The 23,610-nt window shown below is 35.7% G+C and overlaps 2 protein-coding genes across 2 annotated transcripts; one reads left to right on the top strand and one right to left on the bottom strand.

The window, feature by feature from the left end:
• Positions 1–745: 745 nt before the first annotated feature.
• LOC127649075 (dolichyl-diphosphooligosaccharide--protein glycosyltransferase subunit dad1) lies at positions 746–5,527 on the bottom strand. Its single transcript, XM_052133989.1, has 3 exons — positions 5,238–5,527; positions 1,655–1,814; positions 746–935 (listed from the first exon to the last, which is right to left on the bottom strand). Exons 1-2 carry the CDS (start codon positions 5,446–5,448, stop codon positions 1,684–1,686), a joined length of 342 nt encoding a protein of 113 aa, XP_051989949.1. The 5' UTR covers positions 5,449–5,527; the 3' UTR covers positions 746–935; positions 1,655–1,683.
• A 6,608-nt stretch (positions 5,528–12,135) lies between these two features.
• Positions 12,136–23,382, top strand: LOC127649065 ((Lyso)-N-acylphosphatidylethanolamine lipase-like). The gene is made up of 8 exons (XM_052133977.1): positions 12,136–12,273; positions 13,674–13,762; positions 13,880–13,984; positions 15,640–15,928; positions 16,909–17,093; positions 17,576–17,687; positions 18,588–18,774; positions 22,888–23,382. Exons 1-8 carry the CDS (start codon positions 12,176–12,178, stop codon positions 22,975–22,977), a joined length of 1,155 nt encoding a protein of 384 aa, XP_051989937.1. The 5' UTR covers positions 12,136–12,175; the 3' UTR covers positions 22,978–23,382.
• The last annotated feature ends 228 nt before the right edge of the window (positions 23,383–23,610 follow it).

Here is a 23,610-nt window from a genome sequence, read left to right on the forward strand (position 1 = left end):
CTTAAGGGCAACTGACTTCAAACATCCACTAATAATCACCATTTGTTTGTAGATGCCATCTAATGCATTGACATCAGACATTTTAAAACATTGCTTAAGGGTCGAAATATGTTTCAGAGTAGTCAAAGTAGTGTTGTAGAAATTTTGATGCTTAGTGGTCAAGACTCAGTCATTGCACAGGAATGCCACCTGGTCTTCTGATCTGCAAAGGGAGAAGACATTGGAAAATTTATGTTTGAACAAGGGACAGTATTTACGACTGAAAAGCAGAACAGAGACACCTCGGTCCAGGCTGAGTGGGGACCTCTGCCCTCTTCAGGTCAGAGGTCATGTAGTACAGGGCGGTACGTTTGGGCTGGTTAATAGTAAATCAGGCCTAGTAGCCTAGTCCCTGTATCAAAGGGAGAGAAGGGGGGAGGAAGATCTGCTTCTGCCAGTTGACCTCGGGGGGGAATGTATAAGAAAGGCAGCCCTGCCTGACAAAAAACACTGTCATAACACAGAAGGGTTGCTGTGTAATGACTGGGTCTTCTTGCAAGAATACATTTTAAAAGACTGTTTGAGTCAGAGTGTCTCTTACGCAGTGATAATGGTTGGTTGATAATTTTTTGCCACAACAGTAGTAATAATGGTTAATTATTAACAACATATATTTTTTCAATAATGCTTTTAGATGCAAATTTTCTCTAATATTTTTATATTATAGATACAAAGAAAGAAAAACCACTGGGTCAATTAATTGATTATTTGTAAGGCATTTATTCTGTTTCAGGGACTTTCAGAAACAGTTTAACAAGAGTAGAAAATTAAGGAATGTGACAATTCTGTCAAAACATATATTAACATATTGAGAAACCCACATTGAGATGGACAGAGAGTTGTGTTTGTAGTTGTTCTGTACTTGAGCTGCAGGCTTCAAAATCTGGTCTTCATGTCTGTGAAAAACACAGTGATTCATTACAGGTGGTTGCAAAGTGTCAAACTAGTTATTACATTAGAATAATATTTTACAGACACTGAAAGACAGGGTATTGGAGATTCAATGTACGCTTTTCTCTGCTGTTCCAGTAATGCATCCTATGTCTTGTGTATTTTACATATAGAAGGAATTAATCACTATAGCAAGCATATAGTAATAATAGTAAAGATAAGACTTTTACAACACTACTGATTATGCAAATATGTCTGTCCTTTAATCGTAAACAAACTAAACTCCTTATCTTGTAAAAACAAACACAAAATACTGTAACTTATAACTCAAGCATTAAATGTCAGCATCAGCCACTTTTGAGCAATTGAATATTTAATTACATGTAGAATATGACAAAAGGAAGCATCTACTGATGATCAAATCACTGTACTTTTTATTTAGGGAGAAGATCAGTTGTATCTGTTGGAGTTGTTTTAATGAATGGGTTTATACTGAGCAAGCAGTTACGAGTGAATGCATAAAAGGTGGTGGGCATGTCAGAACATCAGATTGGATTCTGAAGTCATGTTCCATTATTGCCTTTTAATGTTTGAGTTTGTGCGCTACCTTTTAGTAATATAGGAACTGATTACTCTCGTTACATTTGTAAAATGTGCCAATTACTAGCAGCTGCATTGGTGTGGATTACTTATAAGCCATTATTTTTGCACTGCCAGAACATACTGTAAATGGCAGTAAGTGGATGGTCTCGTTCAGCCAACAAAATTGACAACCACTAGATGTAGAACAGTGTGAGCGAACAGGAAGTCAGCGAACGCTCTCTCAGGGGAGACGGTCAGGAAATCGCCTTTATTCTGAGGGTTGATCTGGATGCGAAGACAGACTGCAGACAGAAGAACAACATAGTTAGCCAATCATAACAGAGGTAATGTGCAAATAGAAGTCTTAAAGGTACAGTTCATCCAACACTGATAATAATATTGGCTACTCACCATCATGTAACTTTGAGATAATTGAGAGCTACAGTGGAGGGTAGGGCTGTCACGATTATGAAATTTGACTGACAAACATATAATTGTGATTAATTGTCTGTTTTAGGGCAGTCACGATTATGAAATTTGGATGATGATTAATGGTCAAACAAATTATTGTTATTATGACGATTAATTGCCTCTTTCAGGGCTGTAACAAACATGGAATTTGGCTGATGATTAATTGTCAAACAAATAAAGGTGATTATGATGATTAATGGTCTGTTTTAGGACTAAGATGTTTGTCTCTTTTAGGGCTTTCATGATTAATGTTCATATTTCTATGTATATACTTCAAATACACACTACTGTTCAAAAGTTTGGGGTCACTTGACTGAAATGTTTCTCATGATATTACAAATCTTTTGATCTGACGGTGTATGCTTAAATGTTTAAAATTAGTTTTGTAGACAACAATACAATTGTGCCAACATATTAATTCATTTAATTACAAAACTAAAATGTTCTAAACTGTTTTTTTTTTTTTTAAATGGATGACTTGGACCGAGTAATAAAAAGCAGCCAATAAGTGCCCAGCATATAGATGGGAACTCCTTCCATACTGTTTAAAAAGCATCCCAGGGTAATACCTCAAGAAGATGGTTGAGAAAATGCCAAGAGTACATTTCTGCAAAACTCTAGGCAAAGTGTGGCCACTTTGAAGATGCTAAAATATAATGCAGGTTTGATTTATTTTGGAATTTTATTAATTTGATTTTAGTCACCACATAATTCTCCATTTCTATTATTCCATTAGTTGTGATGACTTCACTATTATTCTAAAATGTGAAAAAAAAAAAAATAAAAATACAGAATGAGTATGTGACCCTAAACTTTGAATGGTAGCTAGTGTATAAATCAAATAATAAAATAGGGATAAGGTGTTAAAACCATATGAAAAATAATGTTTTAAATCTCAAAATATTTCTAAACACTTAAAATGTGTCTCTCTTTTTGGTCAACTTTAAATTCACAATGTTGTTTTTGAAATTGTATATGGAAAAAATGTTTTAGTAAATATAATTTTACATACATTTTTTTATATTAAATATTTATTTGTATTATATTTGTATTATATAATATTATTTTATATTAGGCAATAGTAAAAACATATTCTGTCCTAATTTCTTTCACATGTTATTTTAATGCTCTTTGATTAAACCCACATTTCTCATTAAGCAAAACAGAGTAAGGATGTCTCACCCTCTGTTTCACTGCATGTCATTAACACTTCATATACACTCACCTAAAGGATTATTAGGAACACCATACTAATACTGTGTTTGACCCCCTTTCACCTTCAGAACTGCCTTAATTCTACATGGCATTGATTCAACAAGGTGCTGAAAGCATTCTTTAGAAATGTTGGCCCATATTGATAGGATAGCATCTTGCAGTTGATGGAGATTTGTGGGATGCACATCCAGGGCACGAAGCTCCCGTTCCACCACATCCCAAAGATGCTCTATTGGGTTGAGATCTGGTGACTGTGGGGGCCATTTTAGTACAGTGAACTCATTGTCATGTTCAAGAAACCAATTTGAAATGATTCAAGCTTTGTGACATGGTGCATTATCCTGCTGGAAGTAGCCATCAGAGGATGGGTACATGGTGGCCATAAAGGGATGGACATGGTCAGAAACAATGCTCAGGTAGGCCGTGGCATTTAAACGATGCCCAATTGGCACTAAGGGGCCTAAAGTGTGCCAAGAAAACATCCCCCACACCATTACACCACCACCACCAGCCTGCACAGTGGTAACAAGGCATGATGGATCCATGTTCTCATTCTGTTTACGCCAAATTCTGACTCTACCATCTGAATGTCTCAACAGAAATCGAGACTCATCAGACCAGGCAACATTTTTCCAGTCTTCAACTGTCCAATTTTGGTGAGCTCTTGCAAATTGTAGCCTCTTTTTCCAATTTGTAGTGGAGATGAGTGGTACCCGGTGGGGTCTTCTGCTGTTGTAGCCCATCCGCCTCAAGGTTGTGCGTGTTGTGGCTTCACAAATGCTTTGCTGCATACCTCGGTTGTAACGAGTGGTTATTTCAGGCAAAGTTGCTCTTCTATCAGCTTGAATCAGTCGGCCCATTCTCCTCTGACCTCTAGCATCAACAAGGCATTTTTGCCCACAGGACTGCCGCGATACTGGATGTTTTTCCCTTTTCACACCATTCTTTGTAAACCCTAGAAATGGTTGTGCATGAAAATCCCAGTAACTGAGCAGATTGTGAAATACTCAGACCGGCCCGTCTGGCACCAACAACCATGCCACGCTCAAAATTGCTTAAATCACCTTTCTTTCCCATTCTGACATTCAGTTTGGAGTTCAGGAGATTGTCTTGACCAGAACCACACCTCTAAATGCATTGAAGCAACTGCCATGTGATTGGTTGATTAGATAATTGCATTAATGAGAAATTGAACAGGTGTTCCTAATAATCCTTTAGGTGAGTGTATAAACCGTAATGACCAGGAACATTTGCCATTACATGATCATTTAAAGCGAAGCCGGAAAACCTTAAAAAAGTTTATATTTGTACATTTATATTTTCGTGGAAGTTTTGTCAGCAGAGGCTCGTGCAAAACTCATGCACAAATAAAAACTTTGATAGTGAATGCAAAGCTCTCCATCTTCACTTTAGATGATCATGTTTTCAGAGTGCTTGACAAGATCTTCATGCACTCTTCTGGACAGGAGCTGCTCTGTTTGACGTCTGCGGTGTGGCCGCAAACATGCAGTTGATGGCATTTATATACACTTAAATTGTCTTTATTTGGGCACTAAAATGTAATTGGAATTTTAAGTGCACAATAATCAGTTATTTAGATCGTACAGTTATTTAATAACAAGATAGGCCTAATGGAGGGAAAGATTTTTAGTGCATATGACTTAAATTATCATCTTTTCCTCACACAAAGCTATTGTATTTGACAGATATACAGATTTTTTTTTAATGCTTTATTATATTTGGAGCCACTTTCATTGTATTGAAAAGAGCAGCCTGGACATGGTTTCCACATATAGCTTGTTTGGACCAACATGTGGGTGAGTAAATGATGACAAACTTTTTTTATTATTATTTATTTTATTATTATTATTTTGCTCAACTATTCCTTTAATTCTAAAAATCAGCAATAAATTATTACTTTTTTTTTTTTTTATTAGTGCATGTGGCTAGAAGGAGAAAAAAAGAATGCATAAAGTGTGAGGGCTCTTTTAAAGCACTGCCATAGATGATGGTTATATAGGCTATATTAATGTAAATACCTGCCAGTATGAAGGATCCTACACATGCGATGAATCCAGATAAGAAGCTGTTAAAGGGAAACGTTCCCACCAGCAGACAGTACAGGAACTGAAACACTCCTGTCAGCAAAATATACAGCAGGTACGCGTCGATCACCTTCAGTTTATTTGGTGTGCTGCTCCTGTATTCTTCCACAAAACGCGATATGACAGAAAACACAGAAGCAGACATTATTTCTGGTTAAAAGTGCACAGAAACACTCAAAACTCAATCAGCAAGGAAATAAGTGACGTGTATGCAAACAATGACTGCTGTACGTCCACATAATCCCCCCGACAATACACAGAATCTGAATATTAGTTCCGGTGTTCTGACGATTTGTGCTGCCTTGTCGAAAAATGATACCCAAGCGCGAATCGATCACAGAGAATGTCCATTCATTCTCTAGCTACTGTTTCCATAATGATGTAAATCTCACAATATTAAGACATCGTTATTTCATTTAAAACAGGGTAAGTGTATGGGGAGCATATTTTTATATTTTAAATGAACCAGAAATTATCACATTTGATATAACAAGTAAAAATGACATTATTGTATATTATATGAAATACAATTATAATAAAATTATAAGTTATGAGTACTGTATACTGTACTGTTTTTATTTTTAAAACTGTGTGAAAAGTAAAAATTATCATAAAATATTCATCTTTGACCTGTCAAAGCACACCTTTCCTAACTGAAACTTTCAGTTATTCTTGTTCAGCTGGCTGACCGTACAAATATTCATATGGTAGTTAGCATTTTTTGACACATGAATATTTACCTTATGTTCACTGTCATTAGAAAAAACAATACTACATAATAATGTCTTCAAGACGTAAGGAGTTGCATATTTTGATAGACCAACGTGCCCTATCAAATAATGCTCCCAGTTTTTTGAAACTAAATAAATGATGAAAGTACTCTGAATCTGGCAAAACAGTACATTTATTTAATTTGTCTTTGTCATGACAACTTAACATTAAATTAAGTTAAACTGTCATGTGGTTGGTTTTGACATTGGCTGTCATGAGGCATTATAACTGAGCTTGATAATTTTGCCAAAGTTAGGCCTTTTGCAGTACAGATATTTGATCTCTTCAGCCAGGTGGGGGTCTTTAAAGTGGCAGATGAGTTCTGGCTAGGAAGGACACCTGCCCTTAAAATGCAAAACTCTGATCTCGTGTCATAAAACTTTAAAACATAAAAGCCTCGCAGTAAACAATTAGGATAGAAAGGCTCAACAACAACCAACAAAAGCAGGTAAGTTCATAAGTTCATATGGTAAGTTATGTCAGGTTTTTATGATTAGCAAACTTAGTTGGACAATTTCATTCAGAGAACTGAATTGAAAATAATGATATTCAAAATGTAAGCACATTTCAATCCTTGAAAACATACAGGTTAAAAATCAAGAATTTTCCAAACTTTCAAAACTCTGAAAGAAGTAGAACACACGATGAACGTAGGTCATTCATAGCTAATTGCTATATTATGCTGAAAATAAGGTGTGCATGCTAACATTTACACGTTCACATGTCAAATTATGTAATAAAAAAAGGATTAAAGATATTGCAATGCTCACCGTCAAGTCTCCACAGCAAGGATGCATAGATTTATGGGCGTGGTAACGCAGAACAAAACTGTGAGTCTGCACATGCGCATAACCAGTAAGTAGCACATATCGATGGGTAGCACAAATCGTCAGAACACCTGTGCTCGCGTGAGCGATGCAGCATTTCAGTTAGTTCAAGTACATTGATACAAGAGTTATAAGTACATCGATTAACAATGGGCTATGAACTTTGTCAATTATTAAAGAAAATCATTTTAAAAACAGTGCTTTTAAAAAGTCAAAATGGGACTTTTACATAATATGATATTTATTCACTAGAATGATTTAGCTACTGTACAATATATCTTTAGATTTTAAAATATCATCTGTAAAATATAACACACACACACACTAATCTCGACTACACACGGTGTTATGTAGTAACGGATTACATGTAACGGGATTACGTATTTATAATGCAAAATATGAGTAATTGTATTCCACTGCAGTTACAATTAAAATCATTGGTAATTTGAATACAGTTACATTCAAAAAGTATTTTGATTACTTAATTTATTATTTAGTCCTTTCAGAAGGAAAACATTTATACATTTAAATTGTGTAATCCAAAGTGCATGTGAACAGCGGTGAAACACTTTCTTATGATGTGTAATTCATACGAGTGACAGAGAAGTACGTTTCAAGTATGTTTGGAGCAGAAGAAATAGAAATAATCCTTGTGTAAATTGTTAGCTTTACGCTAAGCTAAAATGCTATTTCTAGCCATTATACATGCACATGTTACCAGACACAATCATATGTTTTATAAAGAAAATTCACGTTGGATTATAATTAATTTTTTTCTAGTAAGACCTTTGATAATCATATTCGTGATAATAATTTTGTTATTGTTTTCATGTACAAATATCTACTAATCCTTAAAACAAGATTTGTTTGAAAAACAGTTTGATTAATCTTGTTTTAGAAATATTGGATTAAAGATATTTTGGTTTTTCAGAGAATGTATTTTTAACATGTATTTTTATAGAGTTTTTATAGTCAAAACAAGTGAAAAAAATCTACCAGTGCTGAAGAAGTAATCCAAAGTATTTAGATTACATTACTGACCTTGAGTAATCTAATGGAATACGTTACAAATTACATTTTACAGCATGTATTCTTTAATCTGTAGTGGAATACATTTAAAAAGTAATCCTCTCAACTCTGACTACACACCTACACATCATTTTCCAAATACAAAAAGTTTTTCACTTGATGAGAAAACTTTAGAACAAATGATGTTTCAGTCATTTCATCTTAAAATAATAATAATTCAATAACAAAAAATCGTATGCAGCATTTCTTTGTTTGAAATGGAAATACAGTTTTCATAAAGTAACCCAAGCTAATAATTATGGATTATTGCTGCTGAATGTATTTTACATATCTGATGTGTTTATTCCATTGGATGGAATATGTAACTAGCTGTTTTCAATAACAAAAAACTTAATTCATCCAGGGGGCTCTTGACAGCTCAAAAACCAAACGGAATAACATTCAAATTTGAAAGGGGTCATGGCATACTCTTTTATGGTCCACTTATAATGTAAAGTTTATTTTCACACCAAAACAGACATAATTTAGTAATAAATTATATTTTTCCAAACTGCCTCTGTCCCTCTGTCTGAAAAGCTTAGTTTGGCCTAAGCCTCTCCTTTAAACTTTAATGTAAATGCCCATGTAACACAGTTAAAGGATGGGCAAGGAGGAGGCGAAAACCGGCATGTCAATATAAATCATTTTTAATTAAACTCAAAACCAAAACACACGAACATAAACACACACATGACGGACATGCCCGTAATTCTCTCTCTCTTGAACCATCGTCACCGGCCGCCTTTATCCCTTGCGCGCCTCATCAGGCCGATTGGGGACCGGTCGCGCGATATTCCGACCCGGCCCCGCCCCCCTCCGCTCCACAGCCCACTGTAATACCAGCTAACATCATGCTACCCCTTGAAAACAGTCATACCTAAAATCATTTCTGCAGAGCTACGTTCCCACCAGAAGCCTAAGGAACATCGCCTTGTTGTACCAACACAAAGAGGCACCAAAACACTTTTTCAGACTTTCGGCTGCATCGTACCACTTTGGTGGAACAACCGTCACAACTCCATCCGTGAAGATGACTCACTTTCTGTCTCCAAAAAACAGCTAAAAACACATTTTTTCCAAGAGCACTTAACCAGTCACTAAAACAAAAATCTTGTTGCACTTTAATCTGTCTTGAGTATTATTCTGAGGCTAGTGAAACTTGTAATATGGCACTTTTTGTACCATTGTCTCCTTAAGATGATTCGTTTATGTTTTCCTCTTTTGTAAGTCACTTTGGATAAAAGCATCTGCCAAATGAATAAATGTAAATGTTAAAGCCAGGGTTGTGAGGGTTACTTTTGAAATGTATTCCACTACAGATTACAGAATACATGCTGTAAAAAGTCATTTGTAACGTATTCCGTTAGATTACTCAAGGTCAGTAATGTACTCTAAATACTTTGGATTACTTCTTACTTCTTTCACTTGTTTTGACTATAAAAACTCTGTCAGTACAGTAAGAGAAAATACACATGTTAAAAATACATTCTCTGAAAAACCCAAATATTTTATGCAGTGTTGTTTCTAAAACAAGATCAATCTAATTTATCTTGTTTTAAGGATTTTAGATATTTTTACAGTAAAACAATACAAAAATGATTATCAAGAATATGTTTTTTGCCATAATATCTTACTAGACGAGAAGAAATCATGCACCAACATAAATTTGCTTGATAAAAAAATATGATTGTGTCTAGTAACGTGCATGTAAAATGGCTATTTTATGAGCATTTTAGCTTAGCGTAAAGCTAACTATTTACACAAGGATTATTTCTATTTCTTCTGCTCCAAACTTACTTCAAACGTACTTCTCTGTATGCTCGTATGAATGTAACACATCATAAGAAAGTGTTTCACTGCTGTTCAAATGCACTTTGGATCTAATAATTGATATGTATAAATGTTTTACATCTGAAAGGACTAAATGAAACAAATGACAATAAAATGCAAAGTAACCTCTTCAGTAATCAGAATGGTTTTTGAATGTAACTGTATTCTAATTACCAATTATTTAAATTGTAACTGTAGTGGAATACTGTTACTTATATTTTGTATTTTTAAATACATAATTCCGTTACATGTATTCCGTTTTTTTCAATGTATCTTATGTGGAACGATCCAAAAGCACTTTAAACATCAGTACAACCCATTGAATTACCCTCATCTGCCTCTTTCTCATTCTTGTCAAAACAAAAACAAATAAAAAGAAAAATGGCGCCGCTGTGATTCTGGTTTATTGTCATTCTACCTTCTATTTCTAAGATGCGGTCCCTTTAAACGCTGACGTCATTGTTACAAAATGAAAAATCCCGGCCTTTAGAATTGACTGTAATAAACAAGGACGGGGTATTAGTAGGGGTATTTCTAGACGTGGAGAAAACCTACCATATGATATGGAAAGAGAGGCTTCTAAATAAACTGGATAAGATGGGTAATGGAGGGAGAATGTTTAACTGGTTTCACAGTTTCCTTTTTGATAGATCTATTCAAGTCAGGGTGGGATCATCGTATTCCAAAACATATTATATCGAAAATGGTACTCCTCAAGGTAGCGTGTGTAGCCCCATCCTATTTACTGTAATGATTAATGACATCTTTTCCCAGGTTGGTGCAGGAGTTGAAAAGTCTCTGTTTGCGGATGATGGAGCACTGTGGAAGAGAGGGAGGAATGTTTCGTATGTGGCTAAAAGTATGCGGAAGTGCAATTAATGAGGGGGGAAAATGGACGGATAAATGGGGACTTCGTTTATATGTTAAAGTTGGTAAAAGAGTATCTGACCAAAGTAGGAGTTTATTCAGCAGAGATGGTGGTGATATTATTAGCTATCAGGTGGATGGAGGACACTCGGCCATTGAATGTGGTGATATGCTCAGCTTTATTCTCTGCTTTATCAATAATTTTGAGCGGGAATTCCTCATGACAAGACATTTTATATAAAATTATTTAAATATGTATAGAGTAAATAAGTTAGGAATTAAGATGTGTTTCCTGTGGGTTCCAGCACACGTGGGAGTGGATAGAAATGAGGTGGTTGGTCATTAAGCAAAGCTGCATTGTAAAAAAATGTCTGTAATGTCTGTAATGTTAACAGTAAAATACTGTAAAAATGCTGTAGAAATAAAAAGTTAATCGATTAACCGAAATTAACTGTAAAATATGCAGTAAACATATATCTATATTTTACAATACAGTAGTTTTTACAATAAAATTAAAAAAAAAAATTTATGTAAAAAATATGATTTTCCTGTATACTTAATAGAGAGTACATGTACTTTTACAGTAATTTATTGTACAGTAAATTCCCTGCGTGACCCATTACATTATAATTTATCGGAATAGATATGTTTCATCTTATTTTTAATATCAGTTACGTACACTGGGGTGTTCTGTTTTATATTTGATGTACTTTAGTTCATACTGCATTATTTAAATCTCACGTGTTACTCTGATGGTGTTTAGTGTTTGTGTGAGTGACACTGAGCGCTGTCTCCACGTTTATTGATTAGTGCTCCTGGAAGAGACACTATTGATGAATTACATGTCATCATGTGCCCTTCTAGTTTTTACGGTGATTAACAAGAACCTTATAAAGGAAAAGGCAGATATTTACAGCTTCAGAAGGCTAATATCAAGTTTATTCAATGTTTTTAGTGTAAATTTAACAGAATTATTATTTTTTAATTTTTTTACAGTGCCAGCATGGTCATGTAAATTATAACCATTTTAACTACATTTTTACTGTATTTTTACATAATTATTCTGGCAACCACAGCTGCCAGTTTTTTTTTTTTTTTTTTTTTTTTTTTTGTAAAAACAACATAATTTTTTTTACAGTGTGGTGCTGAAATTATCACATATAAAAATGTAATATCCCACTAAGTAAAGAAGAAGATAAGGCCAAAATCAGAACAGCTATAGAAGGGAATTGGCAAGAACTTTAGAATGAGGAGGGAAGAGGAACTTTATCATATATCAAGTGGTGAAAGAGGGAATTCACAATCATTACCAGATTTCACCTTTGGCCAAATATATATGTGTGTGTGTGTGTGTTTCCAATGATGCAAAAAAATTATAATTATATATATATATTTTTTTTTCTTCCATTCCATCAATGGAATCACTCCAGCCCAGTAAGTTGCGGGAATGCATATCATTTGTTTGCCAACAGCCATTAAACGCCAAAAGAAGAAGAAGGAGTGACTGTAATGCGTAACAGACCACAAGTCTGTCATCGAGGCTTTGTGTTATGTTGCTTACTAACTTGTTCCGTATACGCCGACATGCAAGACGAGACAGATATCGAGTAAGTAGCGTGATATTTTAATATTCAGTCATATTCATGTATATGCAGATTGAGTTACATTTGTCACTGTAACGTGAAGTTCCCACTGTTATGAAACACGTTCGGATGATGCTTGCCTAATGTGCCTATATCAGTGTCTCTGACATGAACTACTGAAAGGAAATATATGTATATATTTATTTATAATTGTGCTATCATGTTAGACATAGACGTGCATCAGCTGATTTCGTTTTGCAAAGTCATGCTGAGTTGTTACATCACAATCGGTGTGCATACAGGTTAGGCAGGATTGTGTGTTCATATGAATGATCGTCATTGTGTGAAATATATTTATGAAATGAGTTATGAAATATTCTTGTGCGTTAAATTAAAAAAAAAACAATTACTCAGAGGTCCTTAGAGGACAAAAATGTCCACGTCATAAAACTGCCATAATAATATGATATATTATTTTTGTATAATTGTTTTAGCCAACATCAGTCTTGATCATAACTTCCAAATATTCATTCATTTTCATGATTTTAACCCTTTAAATGCCAGTTTGTTTCACATATATGCGACTGTTGCACACACACACACACACACACACACACACACACACACTTCTCAATACGCACATACATAACACACCCTGACATCCATATCAACACACCCACACAATAATATCTGCATAATTTATACAATTGGCCTACAGTGCCCTATTATACAGCAAACAGAAAATGGGGGAAAAAGCATGTACTTGCTCCATAGGCTAAACATGATATATATATATATATATATATATATATATATATATTTAGCGCCATCTGGTGGAAAATATAAAAAAATACGTTTTGAAGCCAGTGCTCCAGAATGAAAGCATAATATCATAGAATTCATGATTTTATGCTTTAATGGCACTGGGATCAAATATTTCAATGGGGACATTTTTGTGTAAATATTTTGTATACACATACAGCGTATCAGATGTATTATAGGAAGGTTGAAATATCAAAATTCCCCCAAAAATACACACCTTTGGCTAAATGAACATAGCCAAAATGATCGATTAAACAAAAATGAAAGAGACAAAAATGCATAAGGTTGCATAAGGTTTAAGTGCTAATTAATATAATTACTTTTCACTTTAGTTTCCTGAACATGAATTAGACTCATACTTAAATAATAACCAGTTTACTGCACTTCATCTCTTGCTTGGCTGTTTATGTGGAACATTTTGTTCTTCTCCTGTTCTTCCTGTGTGTTTGTGAATTACTTGCACCCCCCAAAGCATCATTATCACTCATTTGTTTATCACCAGCAGGTGACAGGCTTGTACTGTGTGTAAAGGCAATGACATAAGACAGTGTATACAGATATAATCATAGACAAAAGTGACTCATCTTTACGTCTCTGTTTAGGACGACCTCTGTGAGCTGGTTTTGGTGGCCATCGTGGAGCCCAACATCCATGTCGCTGTTGAAAAGTGCAGAGGCTAAAATTCTTGCTTGTAAGATCCTTTCTTTTAAACTTTGACCTTCTGTTCTAATAAATATTCCCATTAAGCCTAATATAGTTATAGTTTTTACAATGTTGTAATTTGCTATCTGTGCCTGTTCATTACCAGTTATCCAGAATGACGTTTGGTCCAGATTTGTGACTTTGCCAAATCAAAACAGAATATGGACTCTTAAAGTGACCAACAAGACAGCACGCAAACCTACAGAGCAAGGTAGAGTTTACCTTCTCCATGTTTATTTTCAGTCTCGTTGTACATACTTAAAGGGATAGTGCACCCCAAAATAATTGTTTTGTCATCATTTACTCACACTCATGTTGTCCCAAACCTTGTATGACATTTTTTCTCCTCATTTAGCACAAAAGGGGATGTAAAGCAGAATGCTTTTTGTTTTGTTTTTTACATAATTTGAAAGTGAATGATGACCAATAGGTAAAGAATGTCAAAAATGTTTGGAACAACATAAAGGTGAGTAAATAATGACTGAATCGCCTTTCATTTTTGGGCGAACCTTTGTGAGTATTGCCTAAATATTGTCAAAATAGGCATTGGTGACATGTTAAGGTGGGCGGTTGTGTATTAATGCATTTATCTGTTTGACACCAGAGAGTTCTGTGAGATAAGAGTTAGTTCATTTTGCAGCTTAGTTTCAAAATGCTCTCTTTTTTTTGTTTGGGTACAAGTTTGGGGTTTTGAAAGTTACAGTATATTTGCATAGTACAATTATCTCTTTAATTCTTAATGGAAATTCAAGGAATTCAGCTAAAAAAACAACAACAAAAAAGTGAATGTCTTAAAGGGATAGTTCACCCAAAGATGTATCATTTAATCACCCTCATGACATCCCAGATGTGTATAATGTTCTTTCTTTTGCTGAACACAAAGATTTTTAGAAGAATATTTCAGCTCTATACAATGCAAGTGAACGGTGGCCAGACATTAGAAGCTCCACAAATCACATAAAGGCAGCATAAAAGTAATCCATATGACTCCAGTGGTTAAATCTATGTCTTTAAAAGTCTTGAAACAATATAATATGTGTGGGTAAGATATTTATCTATATTTTAATCCTTTTTAATATAAATCTCCACTTTCACTTTCAGAATGTGAAAGTGATAGTGGAGATTTATAGTAAAAAGGATTTAAATATTGCATTGCTTACATCAGAAGACATATTTTAAACCACTGGAGTCGTATGGATTAATTTTATGATGCCTTTATGTGATTTTTGGAGCTTAAAAGGTCTAAAAATCTTGTTTGGTTTCAGCAGAAGAAAGTCAGTCATACACATCTGGGATGGCATGAGGATAAGTAAATTTTGGGTGAGCTATCCCTTTAAATCTTTGCTTACCGGTTCTTATGAGCAGAATTATTATAGTTATGGATTTATAGTCTAGTTTTTATTTTATATTAAATTTGATATCCCAGTTAGGATTGTTTTAGTTAGTTTTCAAACATTGTTATTTTAGTTTTATTTTAGTTTCAGTTAAATAAGTTTTTATTTTTTTGTATTAGCATATTGGTATAATTTAAATTACATTTCTCATTTTTCATATTTAATTAAGGTGGATTGTAAATGTTAAAATGTTTATAAAGTATCAAAAAATATCAAATAAAACTAACAGTTTCGAAGTTATGACAAAATATGTTTCTTTAGTTTCATTTTTTTCCAATCATTTCAGTTTTATTTTAATTTCAGTTAACTAAAATGAATTTAAATCATTTTAGTTTTCATTAATGTAATAACACTGCTCACCAGACAAATGTCTTCTTTAACTCTGGTTTTATTTGTCATGTTACATGGTACAATTCACCTCCATATAAAATTAATTTGGTTTTAAGTCTGTCTATGTGTTCTCTCTTCGTAGCCACTCAGACGCCCCTTGTAATGGTCCATGGGTTTGGAGGGGGTGTCGGCCTCTGGATTCATAATCTAGATGCGTTGAGTCACTCTCGTCCAGTCTATGCTCTTGACCTGTTGGGCTTCGGTCGCAGTTCCCGCCCATTGTTCCCATCAGATGCCTCACTGGCTGAGGAACAGTTTGTCAGTTCTTTAGAGGAATGGAGACAATCACTGGGATTGGAACGCATGATCCTATTGGGTCACAGCCTGGGTGGTTACCTAGCAACATCTTATTCTATCCAGTATCCTGAGAGGTAACTGATGAAGCTAATTTAGTAAATGATAGCTTCAAGTAATAGTTCACCTAAAAAAGAAAGTTCTGTTATGATTTACTCACCCTTATGTCGCTCTTAATCTGTGTGACTTTTTCTTCTGTGGAACACAAAAGGTGTTACGTACAATGTTTACATTGCAGTTTTTCACATTGGGATGGACGTTATCAGGCACCAAAAATGTCAAAAAAGCTCCATAAAAGTACATTCAAAAGTACAAACAACTATATTCCAAGTCTTCTGAATCCATTCAATTGAATTAGTGGTAAGTTGCAGAAATTTGTCTCTTCCGCTGTAACTCTCAAACCTCATTTTCGATTCTGAATATTAAAATATTGGTGAATACATTATAATCCGGTACGAGACACATGATGACCAGTGAGTTTTGGCATCAGTAGCGGTTCTAGCTTCTTTGGCACCCTGGGCGAAACCCGCTTCAACGCGCCCCCAAAGTTGTTTGACGGGGGTGTGCTGGGGGACCGCCCATGTCGCCCATGCCTAAATCCACCCTGTTTGGCATCACGAATGTCAAACTTGTTGCGACATATCATGACCCATAATAATTAAATAAACGTGAATGCTAATGAGATATGGTAGCTGCAAAAGAGGGGAAGATTATCAGTGAATAACGGCTTTTCTGAAGTTAAAACTATCGTATGCCTTCAGAAGACTTAAAATATAGCATGCAAGATATATGAACTACTTTTATTGTACTTTATGAAGATTTTTTGTAATTTTTGTAGATGAACAGCATTTGTGTCCATTCGCTTTCATAGATTTAAAAAAAAATACTGTATATCCTCATGTTTTACCGAAGAAAGTAAGTCATACAGGTTTGGAATGACATGAGGGTGAGCAAATTATGATTCCACAATGATTTAATTTTCAGTTGAACTTGCCTATAAATAAAAGCAAAACTTTATAGCTTTATATTAATGTTTTATTTTATGCATCTCCACTAGAGTCAGCCATCTCATCCTGGTGGACGCGTGGGGTTTCCCAGAGCGACCCCAGCCTCAGTCACAGGGGTCAGAAGGTCAGGGGTCAGAGGTTAAAAAGGTGTCGCCACCTCGCTGGGTGAAAGCTGTGGCTTCACTATTCAGTTTCTTCAATCCTCTGGCTGTCATCAGAGCAGCAGGACCATTGGGTGAGGATGAGCAATATTCCAAAACCTAGTGAGCTACCTTGCTTTCTACTGCCTACATAGGCAGCTAACCTAAACTCAAATGTAACCTCATATGCAGGCACAATATGGAAAGTAGGGGGGGACACATTTAATCAACTAAGTCTCATGAATATTAATCAGTAATATAATGTTAGCATGTACTGATTGCGTGTTTATGAATTCGATCTAGTGCCAAGGGTTGGCCACTGGTTAGTGCTGCCATTTAACATGGCCAGCTAATTAATTTTTTCTTTGTACTGTGGCCAAACAAACAGAGCCCAAATGCAATGATAAAATGTGCAAAATTGTTATCACCCAAAGTGGAGGGGTACCCCAGTTACAATGGTTGCTACACAAAATGGACCGATTCGGAATGCTCTACATTTCTACATTTTGTTTAAAAAAGCAAAAAGAGCCATGTTACAGAATTTTTTATTTATCACAGTTCATTCATTGACCTGCAGGTCCAGGACTGGTCAACAGATTCCGTCCTGATTTCAAGAGGAAGTTTGGAGATCTGTTTGATGATGACACTATGACACAATACCTTTACCACTGTAATGCTCAGAGCCCCAGGTATGACCTGTTATATTAACAATTCATAGAGAAGCATTCTTAAACATATTTAGCATTTGGACACAGTTCCAGACAATATTTGTCACTGCTTACTGTATGACGTTACATGTGTGTCGTATCCCCAGTGATGAAAATAAAAACTACTTAAATTCTTATCTGACTAAGATGCATTCCCAAAAATATGATTTCAAACCACATATGTATATGTATGACCCCATTTAAACCTGGTATTAGGATGCATCTTGGGTGATCCGATCAAATGTGGTCAGGCGAGACATATAAAATGTAGCTGTTTACACCTGGTCACTTAAATGCGTCTCCTGTGACCACTTGTGTTCGGATTTGGAGGGGAGGGTCTCTGATTTCATGACGACATACATCAATCACTATGTCAGTGTGTTACTGCATGATATTAAAGTGCAACAAAGTTCAGAAAAGACAAAGAAAGCACGGAAAATGACTCGCTGTTTCTCCCAGATGCAGTTGAAATTTGTCCGATTGGACATTTATTTAATTTTAAAGAGGCTCGTAACCAGCAAACTTTAAACTCTTGTTTTAGCGCAGTGGTTGATTGACAGGTGAGAGGTGGAGCTTCACTGTAGCTGTGTCACATACAGGACGGATTAGCGTTTACACCTCAAATGTGATGCGGTCACATGCGTTTTTGACCTCATTTGAATGTGGTTTTTGTGATCCGATAACAAAGTGTTTTAGACCCCGTTTAGACCTGTATTTAGGGCTGACCACATGCGATCGATCACCCAAAATACATCTTACTACAAGGTGAAAACAAGGTCTGAATGTCTGATTTCTTATCAAATCTGATGAATAAAAAAAGATATATATATTTTGCTGCCTGGTTGAATAAAGCGTATTCAAGCATGTCTGTTACTCTCTCAGTGGTGAGGTGGGTTTTAAAGCCATGTCCGAGTCTCTCGGCTGGGCAAAAAGGCCGATGGTGCAGCGTGTGAATTTGCTGCCCCCATCGATGCCTATCACCATGCTGTATGGATCGCTTTCCTGGGTGGACAGCTCCACTGGAAACCAAGTCGCTCATATCAGAGGCAAAAGCCCCACCAGTGTCATTGTGAGTAATTATTACAATGTTTGAAATGACAGTATTGTATTAATATTTCTCAATCATTCTTATTATGCTTCTACACAATTTTCTGCATTTAATACTAAATTTAACTTGCTAAAGTTCTTATGTAACTATTCAAGATTAGTAAACAGTCAGTAATAAAATAACATTAAAAAACAGCAATGAATAAAATAACAGAGCAGAAAATACAAATTAAGAAAATACTTTTATTATTTTTACTATAATTTTTAGGAGGCTTTCAAGTATTCAAGTAAATATTCAGAATGAAATGCAGCATAAATACATTAATACTTTTAAAAGCTACTTAAGTTACCCAGTCAAGAGCAGTGAGTGTTTTCTTGCTATGGTTGTTTGATTATTATGATGACACACTAGACAGTAGCAGGTCTATTAGCTTACATTTACACTTACAAGTCCGACATTTTAATACAGATCCACTTTTTCTCTGCTGTTTATGTTCACATTAGACATCAGTCTCTGTGTTTTCATGAATATCTCACCACAGGCATTTTAGTAGAATTTTGAAGTGTATTTGACCGTTCAGGTGCACATTACGCGAGCATTTTGGAACACACACACATAAGCCGCCTGTCAATCAAACAGGGCGCAGCTGTTCACATCGATCCATCTTTAACTCACAAAAACAAACTTTCTCTTCTTCGTAGAGATGGTATCGCCGATTTTCTTCATGATAAGATGCACACAGTGATCGTGACACATATATTATGATTCACTATGTCACGAGCAATCACGTTATAATCTAGCTGCAGCAAACGCGCGTGAGCGACGAACGTCCCTGCGCCAGAGTGTGCTAGATGTAATGTCAAAAATAGAACTAAACACAGGTGTCTCGAGAAGTTTTTTAAAAGTTACCATTGTTTTAGAACCTGACATAGCATCTAAAAAATGTGACGCTTCTGTGCGAGACGCTGAAAAATAAAATGGCATGATAGGGCGCAACAGTCAAAGATATCTGTTTAGCGCATGTTTACATAGAATTTTTTTTTTAAAAGAGCATGGAATGATGCAAAAACATGTTCTGGTGTTAACCAACCCTTACAATTTAGAAAAATTCATCATTGTGACATCAATGATGATGATGACATCAAAATATCTGTACAATGAATTGCAGTTGGTCTTCTGTTCAAAGGTGTATTCAGTAATTTTTGTCTTTGTGTCATCTTGTTAAAATATATGTTAAATGTTAAAAATATAAATTAAATATAAATATAAGTAGGAATGGATGGATTGAAAATTGCACATGTTTGTGTTGACAAAAAGGAAAGTATTTGGGGCAGTTTTAACTGTTCATGAGGTGGATGGCCTGAGGGAAAAAACAGTTCCTGTGCCTGGCTGTTCTGGTACTCAGTACTGTAGCGCTGGCCAGAGGGCAACAGTTCGAAAAGTAAGGTCTTGTGAGATGGTAGTGCCCAGGAACCTGAATGACTCCACTTCAGCCACAGTGCTGTTTAGAATGGTGAGTGGGGTTAATACTGGGGCGTTCCTCGTAAAGTCCACTAACATCACCACTGTTTTGAGCGTGATCAGTTCCAGGAAGTTTTGACTGCACCAGACGGCCAGCTGTTCAACTTCCCATCTGTATGCAGACTCATCATCATCATCTTGGATGAGGCCAATGACAGTAGTGTCATCTGTGAACTTTAGGAGCTTAACAGAGGGGTCCTTGGCAGTGCAGTCATTGTTGTAGAGGAGCAAAGAGTAGTGGGGAGAGCACACATCCCATGTGCTGATAGTACATGTGTTGGAATTGAATTTCCCCATTCTCACTAGCTGCTGCCACTGACAGATAGATGTGGGAACAGAGAGCTGGGTTAATTTAGTCCATAGGAGATCAGGGTTGATGGTGTTAAAAGCCGAACTGAAGTCCATAAAAAGGATCCTTGCATATGTCCCTGGTCTGTCTAGATCAGTGGTTCTCAATCTTTTTGATGAACGCCCCCCTACTTCATTCCCTTACCCCAGCCGAGAAAAAATGTAAAACACAAAACTCAATATTGCCTCACATTCATCGAGCCATGAATGTGAGGCAAAACCTTGTGTTTCTTGAATTCAAGCAGATGGAGGGCTATATCTGGGGCCTATAAAGTGAAAATGCAAAGACAATAACAAATAATAAAAGTTATGTTGTTAATATATTTTACATTTGAAAATTTTTATATTAATTATTTTTATAGTTTTAACTTTGGTATTTGTAACAGTAGTAAACAATAGTAAACACATGGAAGCATGGATCCTCTTCACTACCATGGTTAGACGTAACATGATTTCTATAAAACAAACTATGGCATTATAAACAGTAGACCTACTATAAACTCATGTAAAAACAATTAATAAAAATATATAAATATTTTTAAGTTGTAACAAAAATTATATATAATTATATTCCCTTACTCCCCTTTTGTAGCCTATGACAAATTTAATAGAGCTGAAGTAATATGAAAATATTTATTATCAATCTATTTCTGCCTAAATAACAGTAAGTGTTACTATAGTAAATTCAAGAGCTCAAGCTTTAAGAGCTTTGCCCTCGCACTGTTCTGTCCATTGAGCCGTATTCATCCACAGAGCCATACATGTGCATTAGCCATGGTTGTGCCTCTGTCTGTGTATTTGATGCTGCTAAACCAGATACTTCTGATGCATCACTAGACTTCAAAATCAGATGAACCGTATACTTGAGAACCAACTGATATACTCCCAAGTCTAGATAAATATTTTAATGCAAATAGGAACTTGACTATAAATTTGATTATTATAACTGATAAATGCCTCCATTTGTGACCTAATGCCCCCATTCTACTAATTTTCTCCCCCCCGGCATCCTTTGAACGCACCCTGGGGGGCAGTACCGCCCACATTGAGAACCCCTGGTCTAGATGTTGAAGTATGTAATGCAGTCCCATATTGACCGCATCATCCACAAACCTGTTAGCTTGATAAGCAAACTGCAGGGGATCCAGAAAGGGTCCAGTGATGTCCTTCAGTTGGGCTATCACCAGTCTGTCAAATTACTTCATGTCAAAAGATGTCAGAGCAATGGGCTAGTAGTCATTCATTCCTGTGATTTTGGGTTTCTTTGGGATGGGGATGATGATGGAGCATTTGAAGCAGCAGGGAACTTCACACTTCTCCAGTGATGTGCTGATGATATGTGTGAATATGTGGGCCAGCTGGTCAGCACAGGATTCTAGACAAGTGGGTGAAACACCATCAGGGCCCTGAGATTTCCTTGACTTCTGTTTCTGGAAGACCCAGCACACATCCTTTTCACAGATCCTAAGTGCAGGTCGAGTAGCAGGAGAGGGGAGGAGGGTGGTTGCAGGAGGTGTAAATGTTTGAGTGTTTTGAAGGTTGGAGTGGGTGTGGGGTGTAAGACTGGGCTTTTCAAATCTACAGTAAAACACATTCAGATTTTCAGCCAGTTGTTGATTCCTTACAGAGTTGGGGGATGGTGTCTTGTAGTTGGTTATGTCCTTCAGGCCTCTCCACAGATACGGTGACATCATACATCCCTTTCTGTGAGGATATGTGGATGCCTACAAGGACTTGTTTAACATACAACAATGAGTTGTTATCTAAGAACGTGTTTTTCAGCTTTTTAGAATAGCTTCTTTTAGCCAATCTAATATCCTTTGTCAGTCTGTTTTTTTGCCTGATTGTACAAGATTTTATCCCCACTTCTGTAAGCATGCTCTTTGGCCTGACAAAGCTGCCTTGCTATAAACCATGGTTTGTCATTGTTGTAAGTTAAATAAGTCTGTGTAGGAATGCACATATCCTCACAGAAACTGATATATGATGTAACAGTATCTGTGGACTACAGCCTCAAAAACACTCCAATTAGTGCAGTTGAAACAGGCTTGTAGTTCCATCTCTGCTTCATTGGTCCATCTCATAGTGTGGGTGGTCATGATTTCCTACATTTAATGCAAAATTATAAATGCCTTTAGAATTTTTTTGAATGAAGAAACATTTACTGAGTGCACCTTTTAAATGTTGAACAGTGATTCAAAAGAAAATGGCTGGTGATAAAACAATAATAAACTCATGCTTTAACTCACGCTTTTCTCTCTGCAGTTGATTGAAGATGCTTCACATCACTTGTACGCTGACCAGCCGGACGAGTTTAATCGAGTGGTTCAGAATATTTGTAACACTGTAGACTAAAGGTTAACATGAATGTGATCACGGAGTTAACATTAGAGTGACGGATGATTGCTTGTGTAGGCATTTCTGCTTATGAATGAGGTCTGTCAAGATTGGGATATTCTGTTCTGTTTTTGTTTAATTATTTACTGTTTGTGGCCTTTAATGTTGAAGGCTAAAGCATTGTACTGCGCTGAATTTGATGGAATGTGCTTTCATTTGTGTATTTTGTATCCTGTATTTTATTCAAAATTTTAAATGTGCACTGAGAAAATCATGCTTCCTCTTTCTTAAATGCATTTACAGTATCTGGAGTCATATTGACTAAAAGAAGAGATGTTTATTAATTATTTAAATTCACATTACACATTATTGTCTGTATTTTATAACAAGAATATCAAATACATTTTTGTATACTCCACAGTTTTGTTTATTTTAATGTTTGTTTTTGGGAACAGTGTTCTCCTTTCTGATTTGATTGCAATTAATGACCACTAAGTGGAGCTAGTTACATTATTTTGCTTGTTGTTTTAAGAAACTATAGCAGATACTTTATAGTTAAGAGCTATAAAGGTATTATAAGCTGCATACTGCAAAATAGTACAACCCCAATTCCGGAAAAGTTGGGACAGTAAGAAAAATGCTAATAAAAAC

Source organism: Xyrauchen texanus, chromosome 9, assembly GCF_025860055.1.
Source record: "Xyrauchen texanus isolate HMW12.3.18 chromosome 9, RBS_HiC_50CHRs, whole genome shotgun sequence".
NCBI lineage: Eukaryota > Metazoa > Chordata > Actinopteri > Cypriniformes > Catostomidae > Xyrauchen > Xyrauchen texanus.

What these genes read in the sequence shown, in the direction of transcription:
- LOC127649075 (XM_052133989.1), bottom strand. Translation starts at nt 5,448, where the DNA reads ATGTCTGCTTCTGTGTTTTCTGTCATATCGCGTTTTGTGGAAGAATAC. An exon ending in AGGATCCTTCATACTGGCAG is followed by an intron (nt 1,815 to 5,237) that starts GTATTTACATTA and finishes TTCTGTCTGCAG; the next exon opens with TCTGTCTTCGCATCCAGATC.
- LOC127649065 (XM_052133977.1), top strand. Translation starts at nt 12,176, where the DNA reads ATGCGTAACAGACCACAAGTCTGTCATCGAGGCTTTGTGTTATGTTGC. An exon ending in TGTAATGCTCAGAGCCCCAG is followed by an intron (nt 17,688 to 18,587) that starts GTATGACCTGTT and finishes TTACTCTCTCAG; the next exon opens with TGGTGAGGTGGGTTTTAAAG. An exon ending in AAAGCCCCACCAGTGTCATT is followed by an intron (nt 18,775 to 22,887) that starts GTGAGTAATTAT and finishes TTCTCTCTGCAG; the next exon opens with TTGATTGAAGATGCTTCACA.